Source organism: Leucopleurus acutus (assembly GCF_964270905.1).
Source record: "Leucopleurus acutus genome assembly, chromosome: 16".
Taxonomy (NCBI): Eukaryota; Metazoa; Chordata; class Mammalia; order Artiodactyla; family Delphinidae; genus Leucopleurus; species Leucopleurus acutus.
In genome coordinates, this window is record NC_139158.1 from 38,426,763 (window position 1) to 38,445,679 (window position 18,917).

The 18,917-nt window shown below is 54.5% G+C and overlaps 1 protein-coding gene and 1 pseudogene across 3 annotated transcripts in view; both read right to left on the reverse strand.

Annotated features, from left to right (window-relative positions):
- Window positions 1–794: 794 nt before the first annotated feature.
- RAB40C (RAB40C, member RAS oncogene family) overlaps window positions 795–18,917 on the reverse strand; it is a 29,714-nt gene continuing 11,591 nt past the window's right edge. For both annotated transcript variants that reach the window (XM_082857541.1, XM_082857540.1), the window contains 5 exons: window positions 13,324–13,384; window positions 12,777–12,837; window positions 3,666–3,743; window positions 3,162–3,384; window positions 795–2,629 (listed from right to left, as the gene is read on the reverse strand). In XM_082857541.1, coding sequence (XP_082713667.1) covers window positions 2,349–2,629; window positions 3,162–3,384; window positions 3,666–3,743; window positions 12,777–12,837; window positions 13,324–13,384 — 704 coding nt within the window. In that variant the 3' untranslated portion in view covers window positions 795–2,348. The remainder of the gene's footprint in view (window positions 2,630–3,161; window positions 3,385–3,665; window positions 3,744–12,776; window positions 12,838–13,323; window positions 13,385–18,917) is intronic.
- Window positions 6,812–9,040, reverse strand: LOC309972815 (protein TFG-like; annotated as a pseudogene). The gene is made up of 3 exons: window positions 8,604–9,040; window positions 8,267–8,352; window positions 6,812–7,462 (listed from the first exon to the last, which is right to left on the reverse strand). The product of its transcript is annotated as a protein TFG-like (transcript).

An 18,917-nucleotide genomic window follows, 5' to 3' on the forward strand; every position in this document is an offset into this window, starting at 1 on the left:
TGCTTTTCCCAGCGGTCTGGGGCCCCAGGAGTGCCTGCTCTGAGACTGGATGGGAGAGTGTCCTGTGACCCTGTGTCTGACTGGCTGACCTGAGAGGCAGGGCAATAAGAGCCTGGTTTGGTCCAAATGAGACCAAGAGACACCCCAGGTGTGGAGGACACCATGGGTCCCCTGCCCTGTATAGCCACAGCCACAGGCACTGGTCTTCAACCGTGTGGGCTACGTTCAGAGCACCTGCCCCCCTAACCCCAGCCCTGCTGACCTCCAGGGCGTCTGCCGCACCCCTGAGCTGAGCCCTACATACTCTTTTAAGTGGGTGGCTCTCCCACGGAGGGTGCTGGCCCCAAGGCCTGGGTTCTCAGTTGTGGTGAGTCTCGGGGGACAGTTCTTCTGGTCCACCACCTGCTCAAGCAGCAGAGGGAACCTGGTAGGCCCTGCCCAGGACACTAGTGAGGGCTCAGTATCCCAGGTTCTGGCCCTGGGGGCAGCAGGCAGCAGATGCTCCCAGCGGCCATGGGTTGAACTACTGCACAGGCAGGAACAGCTGGGGAAAGCTGCTTCCAGGTCCACCTAGAAACGCAGGGAGGCCTGAAACCCTTCCGAGCTCAGCAAGGGAGTCATGGGGGATGGAGCAGGAACAAAGCAGCCCTCTGCAGTGCCACCCCTCCAACCGCCACTCAGCCCAGTGGGTTAAAGCCAGACTTTCATTCACTCACAACGCAACCTGGAGGCCAGAGCTGAATTATGTTTACTACACAAAGAAACTAAAACTGTCCAAAACGAGCCCAGGAATAGTGCAAGTGTGGACAGCAGCAAAGGGTAGTGTTGATATGGTGAATGCAGGATCATCCGTTTGCTCAAAACAATGTCCAAAGAAGGGGATCCTGCTGGCAGGACAGGATGGGTGGGGCCTCCTCTGCCCACCCAACCCTGCTGGCAGCCAGGCCTCAGCCAGGATCCTGCTCACAGGCGCTGCAGCCCCTCCCCACCTCACCTCCCATTAACAGCAGCCCTCGGGGCACCCACCACAGAACAGTCCCGAGCAAGGGGGTCACAGGCCAGGGAGGGGCCCGTGGGCAGGAGGTAGAGTTGAGCACCAGTGACCTGTGGCCACGTCACCAGCCAGGTGGACGGAAGGAGGCCAGGCCTCCAGCTCAGGCTGGCCGGTGGGTCCTCGAGGAGGGGCTCAGCGTCCACCACTAAGAAACGGGTGAGAAAGGTTTTGGTGACATGTGACCTCACAGAGGGGTGCAACTGGGTGAGGAGCAGCTATGGGATCACACCCAAGGTCAGAAGACAGAAGCTGGCCAGAGAAGGGTCTAGACACCCCAGGAGGCAAGTGGGGCAGGCTCAGTCCAGACTTGCCCAGGGCCTGGTGGCCCCAGTGAGCACTGCCTACAAATAGCTCTGTGTCAACTTGGAGAGACGCCGAGCCAGTTTCATGCAGCAACAGATGTAAACGGAACTGAAGGTGCAGAATCACAGAACGAAGGTTGATGGCCCCCACGTGGGGAGAGAGGGAGCTGGGGAGGGACGTGGGGGGTGCACCCCGCTTCCCCTTTTCCAAGCAACGTGGGAACCTGCGAGTCGCCCCTGGCTCTGAACCCGTAGCTCCATGACACACACGGATGTCATCCAGGAAGGCCGGCGGGAGCCCTGGAAACTGCAGCTCCACCACGCAGACTACTGGGGCCTGCACCCTCAGCACATGGCGGGCACACTGACCACCATGCTCAGAAAGGCCAATGCATGTAGCTGGGGAGTCCAAGATTGCTGCCCAAAGCTTCCACATGTTCTCCACTGGCCCCCACACAGCCCATAGCCCCATGTGAAGTGTTATGTGAATTCAGATTCAAGCCTTGATGGTGGATTCTTTCCCATCTTTGCCTCAAACACCTCCTCTCTCCCAATGTCCCAAAGCTCGTCCCCTCAGCTGTCATGGGCTCACCGCGTGGTTGCACGGAGGCTTCCCTGTTGGTCCTTTAAAAATGTACAAAAGGGGTGAACCATCTTTTACATAAATAAGAAAGGGAACCTGGTCTCCCAGTCCCCAGGGACAGCCCCCTCACGGCTGGGGCCAGGCAGAGCCGCCTCCAGGGGTCTTCTCAGCCACACCTCGGGGTCCTGGGCGTGATCTGCCACCATCCCAGCAGCATGGCCCTCCACTGTCCTGTGGAGCTGGTCTGGCTGAGACCACCAGCCTACTAGGGGCATCCCCACGCTTCCCAGGAGGGACTGTGTGGCCAAAGTTTTCCCTGCACACAGCGCTGGGCCCAGCGCCCAGCCAGGAGCACTCCCCAAGCGTGAGCCCTCCCAGAGTGCATCTGGATGGGGCACAGCCTGCCGAGCTAGGAGATCTTGCAGTTGCTCCGCGAGCAGTTCTGGGGTGGGCTCTGGGGTGGTCGGATGGACTTGGACCGCTTGAGGCTGTTGCCCTTGCTGCCGCCGCCCCCTGCTCCAGTAGCCAGTGAGTAGGAGCGCCCGTGCATCATAACAGCGTTCATGCCATTGGCCATCGAGAAAGACTTGAGGTGGCTCTTGATGGTGACAGGAAGCGGGAGCTTGTCGATGAGGTGCACGGGGGTGCAGGAAACGATGGCCCGGCAGCAGAGGTCCTGCAGACTGAACACTGCAGGTGGGGGTCAGAAGATGGGGGGGCGGGGTCAGACCGTGGGGAGGGGATCAGACCATGGGCAGGTGGGCGTGAGGCGCGGGTAGATCTCGGTGGCCAGTGGCAATCTCGCCAGCAGGTAAGCACAACTGACGCCTAGAAGGGGCTGGGGATTGGGGAGGTCTGCAAAGCTCCCAGGGCTCCTGAACCAGAAAACCCCCGGACCCTGCTCCTGCCCCAGGCATGCAGAGAGCAGCCACTGGACGCCCTGCTCCCGTTTCATCCCCGGAGCCACGGCACACTGAGAGGTGCCCTGGGAGACCCTGCAGGGCTCGGCGGCTAGACCTCCAGCCCCTCAGCCTGGGCGACTACTGAGCTTCCCTGGCCGCCTTGGCAGCTCTGTTCTGGTGGGACTGCTGAGTCCAAGGGCCTGGGAGGCGGAGCCTGGAACCTGTCCGCCTGCTGGGGGTGGGACAGGTCAGTCACGGCCCCGCCCCTCCTGAGCCACACCCCCAGCCCCACAGCCGGCCCCGCTGGGCACACTCCTCACCTCGGTTGGGCCTCCAGATCTTCTCCATGCCGTGCCGCATAAGCACGATGCGGGACAGCTCAGTGAAGGACTCGATGACGTTGAAGTTGCACAGTGGGCTGACCTCGAAGAAGGTCATGCAGTTCTTCTCCGCGTAGGCACGCGCCTGCTCTGTCGGGACTTGCCGCTTGAAGGCCAGGTGCAGCCGGTTCCCAACCAGGATCCGGGGGACCCCGGGTGCATGCTAGGTAGCGCACAGGACTCAGCAGAGGCAAGAACGTGGGACGCCCCGTCTCTGTGCTGCCCCCCCCGGGGGGGCCCTCTGTCGCTTCTCTGATGAGGTGGGGCTCCTTGGGGCACAGGACCCCACTGGGAGAGTGCCATAGCAGTCAGTGCATGAGAAGATGCAGAGCTGGGGCACAGGAGGGGCTGAAAATGGGGGTAACAGAGTCTCCTCATGGGGGATGTGAGCGCACCCCTTCCAGGGGTGACCCTGGAAGGGGGTGTCCACAGGAGCACACCTACCTCATCGATCTCCTTGATCCACCGGTCAATGCCGTCGAAGGACCAGCGGTTGGTGATGTCATACACCAGAAGGATCCCCTGCAAGGGAAACGCGGGCATTACGAGGCCCAGGGGCCGCCCGGATGGAAGGGGTCTGGTTCAGGCTTGGCCCTACACCACTCCCTCCCAGCACAGGCAGGGCCAGGGACACTGGGGCACCAGCCAGACAGCTGTCAGGTGGACCATACAGTTTACTCAACAGGTGGCATCGTGGGAAATGTGCTTTGAGCTTTCCTCTTTGCGTTTCAGGGCGGCTCTGTGCACAGGGTTCAGCTAGCCCTGTCCCTGTCTCCTCACCATGGCCTGGCCCTGTGGCCCTGGACGCTGCCTGTGTGTGTGGGCTGCCTGACTGTCAGGGATCTCGTGGACTCAATACTGCCTCCTCCCTCCCCCTGAGGACTCAGCTGGGGCAGAACTGGCATTTTTTCAGTGTCTTTCCTCCAAGCACGTTGTATTACCCTGTGATCATTTAAAAGTCACTCGACCTAAGACAGGTGCACAAAGGACCACGTATGGTGAGGGGCTGTATCGCCACACTACCCAGCAGTGCATTCTTCCCGGGGGGCACCGAGCAGAGGTGTTTCTGAGTTTTCCAACCCACACTTGCTGAGGACTCCAGTCACTCTGGCAGCTGCCCCCACAAGCCGCACAGAGGGTGTGCTGCAGGGACTTTCCTGTCACGTTCCTTAGAGACCAATTACTCCATCTGCCCAGCTCTCCTTGTCGTCTGTGCCTGGTACATCTCAGCGGGGACCTGTCACAAGCCTCAGGAAGGCAACTCCAGCAAGTGAGTGTGGCCCCCAAGCCCACTCTGGCCTTACATCCCACCCTGAAGCAGTCTCCTCCAGAACCCAACCCCAAGCAGGACTCACACCCCTCCCCATCCCAGGAAGTCTTCTTCATTCAGTCCACGTCTCTATCACACACAGGGGAGGAGAAAAGTGCAGCTGAGATGGAAGGAACAGGGCACCCTCCATCTCAAAATGAGGAATTTTAAAGCCTTTCCCCTTAAAAATGTCCTTCAAATTCCAGAAGATGAGGTCCTGTTAAGACAAAGGTTGAGATTACTTTAACCCATCCTGGTGGCTCCTGCTCCCTGGATGGAAAGTCTTGCGCAGAATAGGGCGGAGCTGCCTGCTAGGGAGGAATGCCAGGCCTGGAGGGGAATCGGTTGCTGTGGTGGTCGACAGAGTACACTGACAAGGAATTCATCCTGTTCCCGGGGGCACAGGGACCAAAGCCCTCTCCCTTGGTGTTGGGATGGGGGTAGAGCCACCCGCCTTCCAACTTGGAAACCCCCTTCTAAGAAATAATTGAGGACATATCTAAAGACCAGCTTTGCCAGATGCTCATCACGGCATCGCTCGTAAGACAAAGAGCAGGAAACAAACTAAACATGTGGCCCCCAGGGCTGCTGAGCAGTCCAGCGAGGTGCAGACTCCCCTGGCAGGCAGGCAGGCGATGAAAGTAAGGATTCACTTGAGAGCACCTGTGCTGATCACATGCATAACAGACTGCAAGGTGACAAACACGGATCCCAGATGTTACAGACAGGGCAGTTTTTTAAAAAATACAAGTATAGGGGCTTCCCTGGTGGCACAGTGGTTAAGAATCCGCCTGCCATTGCAGGGGACACGGGTTCGAGCCCTGGTCCGGGAAGATCCCACATGCAGCGGAGAAACTAAGCCTATGCGCCACAACTACTGAAGCCCGCGGGCCCAGAGCCTGTGCTCTGCAACAAGAGAAGCCACCACAATGAGAAGCCTGCACCCGCAACAAAGAGTAGCCCCCACTCACTGCAACTAGAGAAAGCCCACGTGCAGCAGTGAAGACTCAACGCAGCCAAAAATTAAATAAATCAATAAATTAATTAAAAAAAATACAAGTATAAGCACTCCACACACCACACAGAAAAGGTTTCCACTGGACGTGACCACACATGGAAGGGCTGGATGGGGACTTACTTTCTTGCTTATGCTTCCTATGTAACATTATTAATTTTTTTATTTTTTGGATTCTACCATCTTTATTAACCTATCAATGTTACATTTTATACATAATATCTAGTTGTGTTCTCAAAGGGATCTACTTTAGGGGACTTCCCTGGCGGTCCAGTGGTTAAGACTCTGCGCTTCCACTGCAGGCGGCATGGGTTCAATCTCTGGTCAGGGAACTAAGACCCCACATACCGTGCAGTGAGGGGAAAAAGAAAATAAGGATCTACTTTAGTACACTGTGTTAATAGTAAAAAGCCAAGTAAGATGGCTGAACTTCAACCTAGCATTTATTTTTTAATAAATTTATTATTTTTTGCTGCGTTGGCTCTTCGTTGCTGCATGTGGGCTTTCTCCAGTTGTGGTGAGCGGGGGCTACTCTTCGTTGCGGTGCGCAGGCTTCCCATTGTGGTGGCTTCTCTTGTTGCAGAGCAAGGGCTCTAGGTGTGCGGGCGTCAGTAGTTGTGGCTCCTGGGCTCTAGAGCGCAGGCTCAGTAGCCCTGGTGCACGGGCTTAGTTGCTCCGTGGCATGTGGGATCTTCCCGGACCAGGGTTCAAACCCGTGTCCCCTGCATTGGCAGGCGGATTCTCAACCACTGCGCCACCAGGGAAGTCCCCAACCTAGCATTTTAATATCCTCTGGACAAGGTAAGCTAGAAAAGTCAATCACTTTGCGCACATGTAAGAGTAGTGTTCCAAAATGACTAGGAAGCTGCTACTTTTAAGCAGGGGAGGAAAAAAACCTTTCATTTTGGTCTTTTATTTCCCCAGCAAATTATACTTTCAATTAACAGCAACAATGATATCATAAAAAAAGGCTCTGCTTTTTTTTTTTTTTTGGTACAGGGGCCTCTCACTGCTGTGGCCTCTCCTGCTGCGGAGCACAGGCCCCGGACGTGCAGGCCCAGTGGCTGTGGCTCACGGGCCCAGCCGCTCGGCGGAACGTAGGATCCTCCCGGACCGAGGCACAAACCCACGTCCCCTGCATCGGCAGGCGGACTCTCAACCACTGCGCCACCAGGGAAGCCCTATGCTCTGCTTTTTAAATTTCTGTACTTCAGTACGAATTAAAATAGTAGTATTAGAGTCTTTTGGGAGTGTAACGGAGCCTCTTTATCGATAACCTGGTCCAGGTTGGGTAGAGCCCTAACTGAAGGGAGGACGGCTATGTGCATAAGGATTAGACCCACTTGGTACTTCCAGGAGGTAGAGTGAAACCTGGTCTTGGTTGACAGGACCCGGGTTGGCTTGGAGCCATACTGGGTTGTAAGGCAGGGGCCACAGTGTAACTAGTGGGTTGAAAGTCTATGGAGGGTGGGTAACTGCTCGCCTGGTACTGCTGAGCCGGGTGAGCAGGCAAGTTGCTGAGACTGACCAGAAAAGGCAGGAGCCGGTGCCTGAGAAGTTGGTTGCTGGCCATGTCCCTGGAACTGCTGAGGCTGTTGAGGTGCATTTGGCCGATACAGCCTGAATACTGAATACCATTCTGCTGTAGTGGCTGGGAGGTGCCTGTGGCTGCTGAGTGCCATGGCCGGCCTGCTGCAGGTACTGCTGGCACATCTGACCTTCACTCTGACCTGCTTGAGTCTGAGCTCCTGTACATGGTGGCTGCTGTGGCTGAATTCCTGGTGGGTAAGCTGCAGAGGAGGCAGCAATGCTGTTGCGAGTTCCTGAGCAGTCTTCTTTCTGCAGGAGCACTGGGTGGCCCTGAAACCTGATCATCTGTTAAGCCGAACGCTGACAGGACATTTTTATTGATTTCACCTTGGTTTTTTTTCTCTTCTTAGATATTTATTTATTTAATTTATTTATCTGACCACGCCGGGTCTTAGCTGCGGCATGCAGGATCTTTGTTGTGGCATGCAGCCTCTTAGTTCCCGACCAGGGATCGAACCTGGGCCCCCTGCATTGGGAGCATGGAGTCTTAACTCATTATGGACCGGAGGATTTTTGCAGAAACTTAACGCCTGTGGCTGGCGATTTTTAGTTTGGCCGGCCAAAAAGTTAATTCTTCTATTTCACTAACACTTTGTGGGTTATCACATTCAATAGTTACACCTGACACACCTGTAAAGTCCTCTAATTTTCAAGAAATGTTGTCTTCGATCCACTTTTCTGCAGAAGCAAAGGAGTTTCATATTCACTTTCCGTATCAGAATCAATCACTAAAGTTTTTTGTCTTTTTGTTGGTCTACTATTCACATCGTCTGAATCAGAACTATATTCTGAAGAACTATCATCTTCTGAGACACTAGGGTATATGTCGCTTGGACAATCAGAGAAAGCATCTGCATAAAATTCACCGAAATATTCTACTTAACTCAAAATTTCGCGATGCGTCATTTTTGAAAATTTTACATTTATAATATATACAAGGTTGGAACAAAAACCTAACGGAGCAAAATGTGAATGATAACGACAATCGTAAGTTGTATAATGAACCCACGATCAATTTTAAGCTCTAACAACTTTGCATGCTGATGTTAATCATATCACTCTCTAAAAACATATTGATACATCTCCGGGCAATAATGTGTTAACCACTTGACCACCAAGGAAGTCCCTTACCTTGGTTTTTGAAAGGATCAAAAGCTGACATACTTGCTGCCATAACCTGAGTAGACTGTTTTCCAGAAGAATCAGAAGCAGCAGGCCTTTTTTTTTTTTTTTGCGGTACGTGGGCCTCTCACTGTTGCAGCCTCTCCCGTTGCAGAGCACAGGCTCTGGACGCGCAGGCTCAGCGGCCATGGCTCACAGGCCCAGCCGCTCCGCAACATGTGGGATCTTCCCGGACCGGGGCCCGAACCCGTGTCCCCTGCATCGGCAGGCGGACTCTCAACCACTGCGCCACCAGGGAAGCCCAGCAGGCTTCTTTTTTTAATGTCCTTTTCTAGCAGCAGGCTTTTCTTCCCTACCATTCACAGTATCACTTTCAGGAATGTTGGTGGATGGTCCTGGTTCTCCAGGTGGTTCCAAGCTATCCAATAAGTGATTCACTTTATTTAGAAGCTCCATCAGTTCTCGATGAAGGTATTTCACCTGACTTGATTCAAGGGGTGTTGGTTGGCAGTTAACAAATAATGTCGGTTTCAGTATCCTACTACACTGAATTGCAAAGGAAAGGTCAGAACTATCAAAAACTGTTATAAGATCTCCATCTTCATGTTTATATTTTATTGTAATTTCATCATTACTCAGAAGTTTTCCTCTGAAGAGTCACTGCATCATTAGCACTAATTCATCATAAATATTATCTTCATCATGAATGGGAATTCGCTGAATATCCTCCCCAAGTTGAGCTTTGATGATTAGCTTCCCACTCAGATTCAACTGCCCAATCATGGTGGACTCCAGGATGTTCTATATATAAAAGTCTAGAGAAAGATGGTTTGTCCAGGTCACTGCTGCCGCCCCTCCACAGGTCTCCACTGATCAGATCGGTGCGAGGCTGCCACTGCTGGACTCTGGGGCATTGGGGGAAGGCTGTGGTCACAGCCCACTTGGTTGCCCTCCCCAGGGCCGCCGCATCTTGCTGGCAGGCTCTCACAGGCCCCGGCCAATCACACAGACCCACCAAGCCTAGCGAAAGCTCGGGCCAGTACTGGCAGGTGGGGAAAGAAGAGGGGCGGGCCTAAAAGCTCAAGCAAATGAGGAGAAGCCCATTTCTTGGGTTCAGGCTTCAACTGCACCCTGAGGCTGTGGAGGAGCCTGCCCTTGGCTGCTCCCCCTGGCTGGCACCAGCCTCTGCCCACCACCAACAACCACCACCTAAGTCTGACAGGGCAGGGTGATGACAGAGAGGTCACAGGAGGAAGGACACAGAGCTGGTCACACTGCAGACGGGGACCAAAGTGATCATGGGCTTGGCAGGGAAAAACACCTAGGGTCGACCACAGGTGGGATAGTTGAGAAACCAAAATGAGGCTCCTGGTTACCAGGACTACCACCTCAAAGGACTCCAGAATCAGCTGTGTATCTCAAAGAGCCAGAGGAGGGGCAAAGAGATTCTCACTATATTTCTTTTCCTTTTTTTTTGCTTAGCTTTTTAAAAGTTAGTAAGTACTCTAGGGTATAAATAGAAGCTCTGGTCCCTTAACCCGCCCAGGAATCACCTGTCTTTCAAGCATCTCCCAGGCGTTTCCTGACCCGGACTGGGTCATGGTGCAAACCGCCTGGCACCCGCAGGGCCCTTCCCCCACAGCGGCCAGCACCTCATGCCAGGCTCATCAGCTAGCACTGCTGTTGGGTTTCAGGTAATGCACCTAATTTTATTACAAACATCAGCGATGAACCTCTGAGTACATACATATAACTCGAGCTGTAAGAGAGAATCTCTGGATGTGGAGCTTGGGCCTAGGAGTGCACACCCTTATTGTTGCCAAGGTGATTTATTGACCTTATACACCAAAAAAACGCACAGGTTTTAGGTATGAACAGTTTGATGACTTTGGACAAATATATATACCTGCGCAATCACCACCCCAACTAAAGCACAGAGGTGCGGTTTTTAATTAAGTTAGTTTTGGAGTGAGTAATGCATTTGTGTGGTGAAGCTGCCAAGGAACCAGAGACTGTGGCTGAACACACCTGCCCACACTCATATGCATGGGCTCTGCCCAGAAGCCAGCGCACTGACAAGGGGAGTAGCCGTCAAAGCTGTTGATCCACACGCGCCCCACCCAGGCGGGGCCGACTGGCAGGGTGGTGTCCTAGTCAGCACTCACTGGGCACCCAGACCGCTCTCCACGTGAAACCTGAAACCCTCCCTCCAGGAGACCAGTGCCTCACTGAGCTCCCCCTCGTCCTAATTCAGCTGATCCCAAACCCCAACTAAACAGTACGTCGCCCACCGCTGGCTCCCTCCACACGCACAGCCCCGGGGGAACTGGCGCAGGGGACCGCTCTCCCCCTGAGCCACGAGTGGCCACCTCAGACCTCGGCAACAGAAAACAAGGGCCACAAGACAGAGAGGGCTAGGGGTTGGTCAGTGGCTCTGTGGCCTGGGCCCTGAGAGATCTGCAAGGCCTCTTTGTTCTTAACCGAGGGTAGGAGGGTGACAAGACAAGAAAAACAAGACTTGGGAAGACAGTTATGCCAGTCTGCACCATCGGGCTGCACAAAGCCATGCTGGTGCCAAATCTGGAAAACACCAACCAAGCAGGATGGAAACAGGAAAGGCGAAGCACTACTGTTTAGGTAGGAGCACCCACGGTCAGCTTTGCAGCCAAAAACCACCTATCCACCCACCATCCAGGCCCGAGATGCGCACTCAGAATCTGCAACTGGCTCCTCCAGCCCAGAAGCAACAAGAACCTCTGGAATTAGCACAGAATTAAGCGCAAGCAACGACACATGCACACTGACTGCTGATTGCTCTGGAGAGGATGTGGACGTGGTAAAGGTGTTCCCTTCCCCAAAGCGCGTGCTCTGGCGAATGCCCAGGTTCTCAGGTGTGCCCTTCTGTCCTGCTCCATGTTCACATCCGAGCAAGCGGACATCTGAGCCCGTTCAGGTTCAGTCTCCCAGGACCTTCCTTGATATTTCCCAATCGCCCAATTATCATAACCCAAGGTAACTACTCCCCTTATCTCCTCATTTTCTTTTTTTATCGAAAAAGTAACAATGTGTGTGCCATAAAAAACTGGGAAACATTCAAAAACAAAGGGAAGACAACAGAACTCATCAGTAATCCCATGGTCCAGAAATAATGAACACCTCCCCTCGGAACATGGCTTTCTCACTTCCTTGTATGTATGAATCATTGTCAGGGTCCCTCCTCTACAGAAGGTAGCCCACGGAACATTCTCCTTGGTGCTCAAGCGCTCCCCGTGCATCCACTGAGGGCCCGGCTGTGAGGGCCTTGTCCTTCCTTAACCTCACATCGAGTGCCGTCCACACCTGAGGGCTGCTGTCCCTGACCACCCAGCACCAGCTGCTCCAGGTGGAACTGCCAGGTTAAGCACCACCTCTGCGGCCCCTCACACCAGGCACACACTGGGGGGTGGAGCCAGCGGACAGGCAGCACCACTGCAGTCTGGAGCCTCTGAGCCCAGCCTGAGGGTCCTCCACCCACATTCACACCTCAGCAGGGAGAGAGGCGCTCTCACCACCCCTGAGCGTCTCCGGCTCAGGAGGGGGAGCCTGGTCACCTGAAGACACCATCGATTCCTGCTCATCAGGCAGAAAGGACGCCCGGGGCTCCCCACTACCCAGGCCAGATTGAAGGGGTGACAGGCTCTACACAGCCAGAGGCCCTGACACGGGCCCATGGGCCCCCTGGCGGAGCACCCTGTCTGGGGAGAATGGTTGGACAGGGCTGACTGAGGGCTCTCCTCAGCAATTCCAGAAGCCCAAGGGGTCATGGCCCTGCCCTGCACAGACAGGGCTGGTCTTGAATCCAGTCCCCTCACGCTGAAGCAGCGAGTAGGTAGCTGGTCTATTCACACAACTGCTTCTTCCCCTCCTTCCAGCCTTGAATCACAAACAGACCCGGTCAGCATGCAAGCCCGTCGTAGGGAGCCCAGGAGACACAGAGAGGGACGAGCAAGTCCCCAGCCCCCCAGTGAGCCCCCTCGCCCCTGCGCAGGCCACAGCTTAGGTGCTCTTCCAGGGCAGGCCCCGCCTGGGACAGCCCCCATCTCCGCTCCCTGCTAATGCCCTGCCCTTTAGGACCTGTGGCAGCCCCTCCCACGGCGGCTCCAGCTCCCAGTCCCACGGTCTGATGAGTGATCCAGACCGGCTGGCCTGGGAGCTCCAGCAGCCTCCTCACTCAGCACAGGGAGAAGTCACCCCTGGTGAACCAGGTGATGGGGGACCTCTCCACAGTACAGGGTTCCCACACACCTCCTGCAGCAGCTCTGGGCAGCAAGGGCCACAGGAGCTCGTGGGGCCCTGGCACCCTCTGAAGGCTGAGGCCCCTCCACTCGGGGGCATCCTTGTTTGGGCTCCTGGTTGGAAGGCTGATGTTCAAACGAAAAACTTCCTTGGAAAGAACCCTGCACGTGGTGTCTGACAGCACCGCACGTGTGAGGAGAGCGGCCCCTCTGGAGAACAGCCCCGGCAGCACCGCTGGTCTTACCTGTGCGCCCCTGGAGTAGGACCTGAAGATGGTGCAGAACCTGCCCTGGCCCGATGTGTCCCTGAAACAAAGGCGGTTGGGGATGCGGCCCGTGGGACCCCAGCATGCACAGCATGACCCCCTCCTACTCTGCTGCACATGCTGGCCAACCTCCATGGGCCTGGGCACCCCAGGAGACTGCCCTGTGGGGCGGGAGAACCCCAAACCTGGAGGAATTTACAGCTCAACTTTGAGGTTCTGGAAATGCCCTTAATGTGGAGCCCAGTAAAGGGCAAGGCGAGAGGGGCTGTGGCTCCTGTGGAAGTGCGTCTTTGTGGGCAAAGGGAGCTGGGCTCTGCCCGAACAAGCAGCCCTGGGCCTTCTGGTTTCTGCATCACGTTCCAGCCCATGTTTATACAGGGGCGGTATCAATAGCTAGTCTACTGACACGTAAACAGGGCGCCTTCCAGTCTCCTTAAGGATTCCTGAGTCACTTCACTTGGCTTCCCGGCCCGCACAACAACTGAAGTGTGGCAGCCAGGCACCTTGGCCGCACAGCCCGACTCACCAGAGTTCCAGCTTGACCCGCCGGCCGTCCAGCAGGATGGTGGTAGTCTTGTAGTCGATCCCTGCAAGGAAGCAGAGGGTGGCTGAAGGACCCACCTGGCCAGCGCCCAGTCCCTGAAGCCAAGCAGAAGTGTGGCTCCAGCCCAGGGAGCCCAGTGACCCCAGCTGGCCACCCTCCTGTCACCCCAGAGACGCAAGCCGGGTACCAATGGCACCGGCCAAAGGGAGGGCAGCTGGTCTCAGCATCGGCCCACGTCGTGTGCTTCTCAAAGCTAATGGGTTTTCTGAGTTCTTGGGTTCATCGCAGCTCCCAGGTACTGACAACGGGAGCGTGCTTGGAGCATGATTTAGTGGTACAGTAACGTCTAACATGCCATTTCTCTGGAGAGGTATCTGGAGAACCTCTGCTTGCCATGTCTTTAGTTTTTATTCTTTATACTTTTTTTTTTTTTTTGCGGTACGTGGGCCTCTCACTGTTGTGGTCTTTCCCATTGCGGAGCACAGGCTCCGGACGCGCAGGCTCAGCAGCCATGGCTCATGGGCCCAGCCGCTCCGCGGCATGTGGGATCTTCCCAGACCGGGGCACGAACCCATGTCCCCTGCATCGACAGGCAGACTCTCAACCACTGCGCCACCAGGGAAGCCCTATACTTTTTAAAATTGAAGTATAGTTGAATTATGTTTCAGGTGTACCGCAAAGTGATTCAGCTATATATATCTCTCTATCCTTTTTCAGATTCTTTTCCATTATAGATTTATATAAGATATCGAATATAGTTTCCTATGTTACACAGTAGATCCTTGTTTATTATTTCTTCATACTTTTAAGCGAAAAAAGTCAGTCCAAGAAAGGTGGGTAGGAGCAGGGCCAGTGCTGGATGCATTTAGATGTAAGATCTTCAACTGGTTTATAGGCCATCGGGAAACTTCCTAAAAGCTGTCTTTCCTCCTCCTCCCTTAAGCCTTAAAGATGTCATCAGCTTCTTGGCTGTTTATAACACTTGCTCTAAGAAGGCTTGGAAATGGGCATTTTTAATGCAGACACTGCTCTCACACATTGTGTGTGCATGTGCAAAGCCAACCTCAGAGAGCTGCACGTGAAGCCTCTACCCTCAACGTCCTTCCATCTGGCTAACTTCTAACCATGTGTCAAAACCTGGCTCCCACCCATCAAAAGACACTCAACGGAATGAAAACACAATCCACGAAATGGGAGAGAATATTTGCAAATCACGTATCTGATGAGGAACTGATATTCAGAAAATATGAAGAAATCCTACCACTCAACAACAACAAAAATCCAATTAGAAAATGGGCAAAAGACTTCCTCCAAAGAAGATATGCAAATAGCTAATAAGCACATGAAAGGATGCTCAACATCACTAATCAGTAGGGAAATGCAAATCAAAACCACATGAGAAGGACTTCCCTGGTGGCGCAGTGGTTAAGAATCCGCCTGCCAATGCAGGGGACACGGGTTCGAGCCCTGGAAGATCCCACATGCTGCAGAGCAACTAAGCCCGTGTGACACAACTACTGAGCCCGTAAGCCACAACAACTGAGCCCGTGTGTTGCAAGTACCGAAGCCCACGCACCTAGAGCCCAAGCTCCGAAACAAGAGAAGCCACCGCAATGAGAAGCCCATGCACCACAACGAAGAGTAGCCCCCGCTTGCCCCAACTGGAGAGAGCCTGTGTGCAGCAATGAAGAACCAACGATGAAGACCTGATGCAGCCAAAAAATTAATTAATTAATTAAAATAAAGAAAAAACCACATGAGATACCACGTCACACCCACTAGATGGTTATTATCAAAAACCCAGAAAGTAAGCAGCATTGGTGAGGATGTGGAGAAATCGGAACCTTTGTGCACTGCTGGTGGGAATGGAAAATGGTGCAGACACCATGGAAAACAGTATAGCATTTCCTCAGAGAATTAAACACAGAATTACCACGTAATCCAGAAATTCCACTTCAGGTTTATACCGCAAAGAAGTGAAAGCAGGAAATCGAACATGTATATATTTGCACATCCACGTTCACTGCAGTGTTATTCACAATAGTCAAAAGGTGGGCGCAACCCAAGCGTCCAAAGATGGATGAAGTCCATCTGTACAACAAAATATTATTCCACCTTAAAAAGGAAGGAAAGGGGGCTTCCCTGGTGGCACATTGGTTGAGAGTCCGCCTGCCGATGCAGGGGACACGGGTTTGTGTCCGGGTCTGGGAAGATCCCACATGCCGCGGAGCGTCTAGGCCCATGAGCCATGGCTGCTGAGCCTGCGAGTCCGGAGCCTGTGCTCCGCAATGGGAGAGGCACAACAGTGAGAGGCCCGTGTACCGCAAAAAAAAAAAAAAAAGGAAGGAAAGGGACTTCCCTGGTGGCACAGTGGTTAAGCATCTGCTTGCTAATGCAGGGGGAATATGGGTTTGATCCCTGGTCCGGGAAGAACCCACATGCCGCAGAGGAACTAAGCCTGTGCGCCACAACTACTGAGCCTGCGCACCACAACTACTGAGCCCACGCTCTAGAGCCTGCGCACCACAACTACTGAAGCCCACGCACCCTAGAACCCACACGCTGCACCTACTGAAGCCCGTGCACTCTAGGGCCCGCATGCTGCAACTACCGAGCCCGCGTGCTGCAACTACTGAAGCCCACGCTCCTAGAGCCTGTGCTCTGCAACGAGAAGCCACTGCAATGAGAAGCCCGCACGCCGCAATGAGAAGCCCATGCGCCACAACAAAGAGTGGACCCCACTTGATACAACTAGAGAAAGCCCGTGCACAGCAACGAAGACCCAATGCAGCCAAAAATAAAAATAATTTTAAAAAATAATAAAAAAAATAAAAAGGAGGGAAAGTCTGACACATGCTACAACATGGATGAACCTTAAAGACATTATGCTCGGTAAAATAAGCCCTACACAAAAGGGCAAATCCTGTATGATCCCTTCTATGAGGGCCCTAGAGCATCAGATTCAGAGACAGAAAGTAGATAGAGGTCGCCAGGGGCTGGAGGAGGGGGTGGGGAGTTAGTGCTTAGTGGGGACAGTTTCAGTTGGGAAGATGAGAAATTTCTGGAGCTGATGGGGGTGCCACTGAACTATACACCCAAAAATATTTAAAATGGTAAATTTTATGTTGTGTATATTTTGCCACATTTTTTTTTTAAAGTGAAAGAAGATTCTCCTGCACATATTCTCAAGCTAAAGAAACACTCTTCAGGGAGGAATAGAACTCAGGCCCGTCTCCACCGTCCTTCCTCTGCATCCACCCCTCCCCCCAATTGTCTGCTGATAACCCACTTCTTTGGGTGGAAACTCTTGGAATTCTCTGTCAAACAGGAAGCTCAGATTTGGCCCAGGACACCCTCCTTTCAGTCCTGGCTCTACAGCTGCTGTGAGAGCTGGGCCCCATGAGGACAGTGTTGGAAACAGCAACCTCCAGGAAGGCTGTGGATGGGGATGCCCATCCTCTACACAATGTCACCTCCATGTGGTGGACCAGCCCAGCAGGTTCTGGCCATGGGGACTGGATACCCTCTGCCAAGGGCAGCCCCCATGAAAGGACCCCGATCGAGGTGGCACCATGGCCCAAAGGCCCAGCCTGGAGCTGCAGGAAGGAGCGGGCGCCCAGGAAGGGCCCAGGAGGAAGCAGGGCACAGGGAGCGGGGCTGCTGCCCTTGCCCGCCTCTGGGGAGGAGGCCAGCCTCTGCACACCGTGAGGCTTGCACAGCTGGGCGCCTTGCCCACCCACCGCCTGCGCCCAACCGACCCTTTACTCACGACTTCAACTTCAGAAAGGATGACCAGTCCTCACCCTCCAGGGGCTCTGCTCAAAGCTCTGCCAAATGCCCAAGAGAGACCTGTGGGGACAGGCACTCAGAGCCAGGAGCAGGCACCATGAGGGATCAGCTCTGCACTCCTCCCAGCACGCCCCCCCGCACCTCCCACAGTCCACCAGCTGGGTCAGAGGGCTCCCGGAGAACAGGGTTCCCAGGGAATGGGCCACTAAACCAGTGAGACTCCCGCCCAGGAGCCCTCCCTACAGCACGGCACTGGCACCCCCAGAAAGGCTGAGCAGCCTTGTGAGGGGACTGAGGGCAGTGGACGGCAGGTCCCCACAGCAGACGGCAGTGTCCAGCTGAGAATGGCCGGGGAGCTGGCCGTGCAGAAAACACGGACAGCCCTCAGGCTGACACGCTCCCTCAGAGGTAAAAAAATCTCAAGTAGGGGGCTTCCCTGGTGGCGCAGTGGTTGAGAGTCCACCTGCTGATGCAGGGGACACGGGTTCGTGCCCCGGTCCGGGAAGATCCCACATGCCGCGGAGCAGCTAGGCCCATGAGCCATGGCCGCTGAGCCTGCGCGTCCGGAGCCTGTGCTCTGCAGCGGGAGAGGCCACAACAGTGAGAGGCCTGCATACCGCAAAAAAAAAAAAAAAAAAAAAAAAAATCTCAAGTAGGGGACTTCCCTGATGGTCCAGTGGTTAGGACTCTGTACTTCCACTTCAGGGGGCGGGGGTTTGATCCCTGGTGGGGGAACTGATGAGATCCCACATGCTGTGCGGTGCAGCCAAAAAATAAAAAAAAACAAAACGAAAAAACTCACGTATATTTTTCACGCTTGCTCTGCCTCTCACCTGCCCACCTCCCAAATCTGGATAAAAATGTACAGTGTGCTTTACAAATTCATAGAAAATACTGACAAAGCAAGTCCAAAGAGAGGCCTGCCCGAAGAGGCAGCACCTCCTGTAGGCAAGGATGGTGCCAGCCAGACTCCACGGCTGAACCAGCTCCGACAGCTCTTAGGTCTCAATATCTGCTGTTGCAGAACTTCCATCACCTCTCCCTCACCTCACCCCACCCGTGCTTGAGAACGTGAGGAACAGAGGTTTCACGGAAAGCATCTAACACCTTGTACAGCACAGGCATGACTGCTGAGAACACAAACCAGCTCTCAGGAGCTGGGGCAGCTGCCCGGTGCGCAAGGGGGCGGGGGCAGCTCACACACGAGGAGGGGTTCCCAGGTGACCAGGCCTCAGGCTCTAGGACTGTAGACACTCCCTTGATGGACACAGGGCTCGGGAGGCCACCAGGGGCCAGAGTAGACCTCCTGTGTCCCCACTGGGGGCTGCCCAGCCACTTGGCCCCTGGCTCGGGGGTCCCTGCTGGCCCCTCACAGCCCAGGCTTCAGCTCTCTGCCCCTCCCAGACTGTCAGCCCCTGCCACCTGAGGTGTTCACGAGTTGTTAAGAAGGTCTTCCTACTGTTTCATGGGGTTTCTGAAAGGAGTGCAATTCACTTGACACAAGAGGCTTTTTAAACTTCTACTGTCCACCAGGCATCCAGCCGTCTCGGGCAGCACCCGGCCAGGATCTGCAGCCTGAGCATTCAGATTCCCACCGACGCGTCCCTACCGGCTGGGTATTCACGGCGCAGCACCGGTGGCTCTCACTCTGTGCCGAGACCCTGACCCGCCCCGCACAACGTGTGGGCCCCACCCTCACACCACGTTTTGCAGGGATGCTTCCACCTTGTGAATCACAGGAGACTCTGTCTTGTTTGTTCAGAATTTTAACGAGAATTGTTCACCAT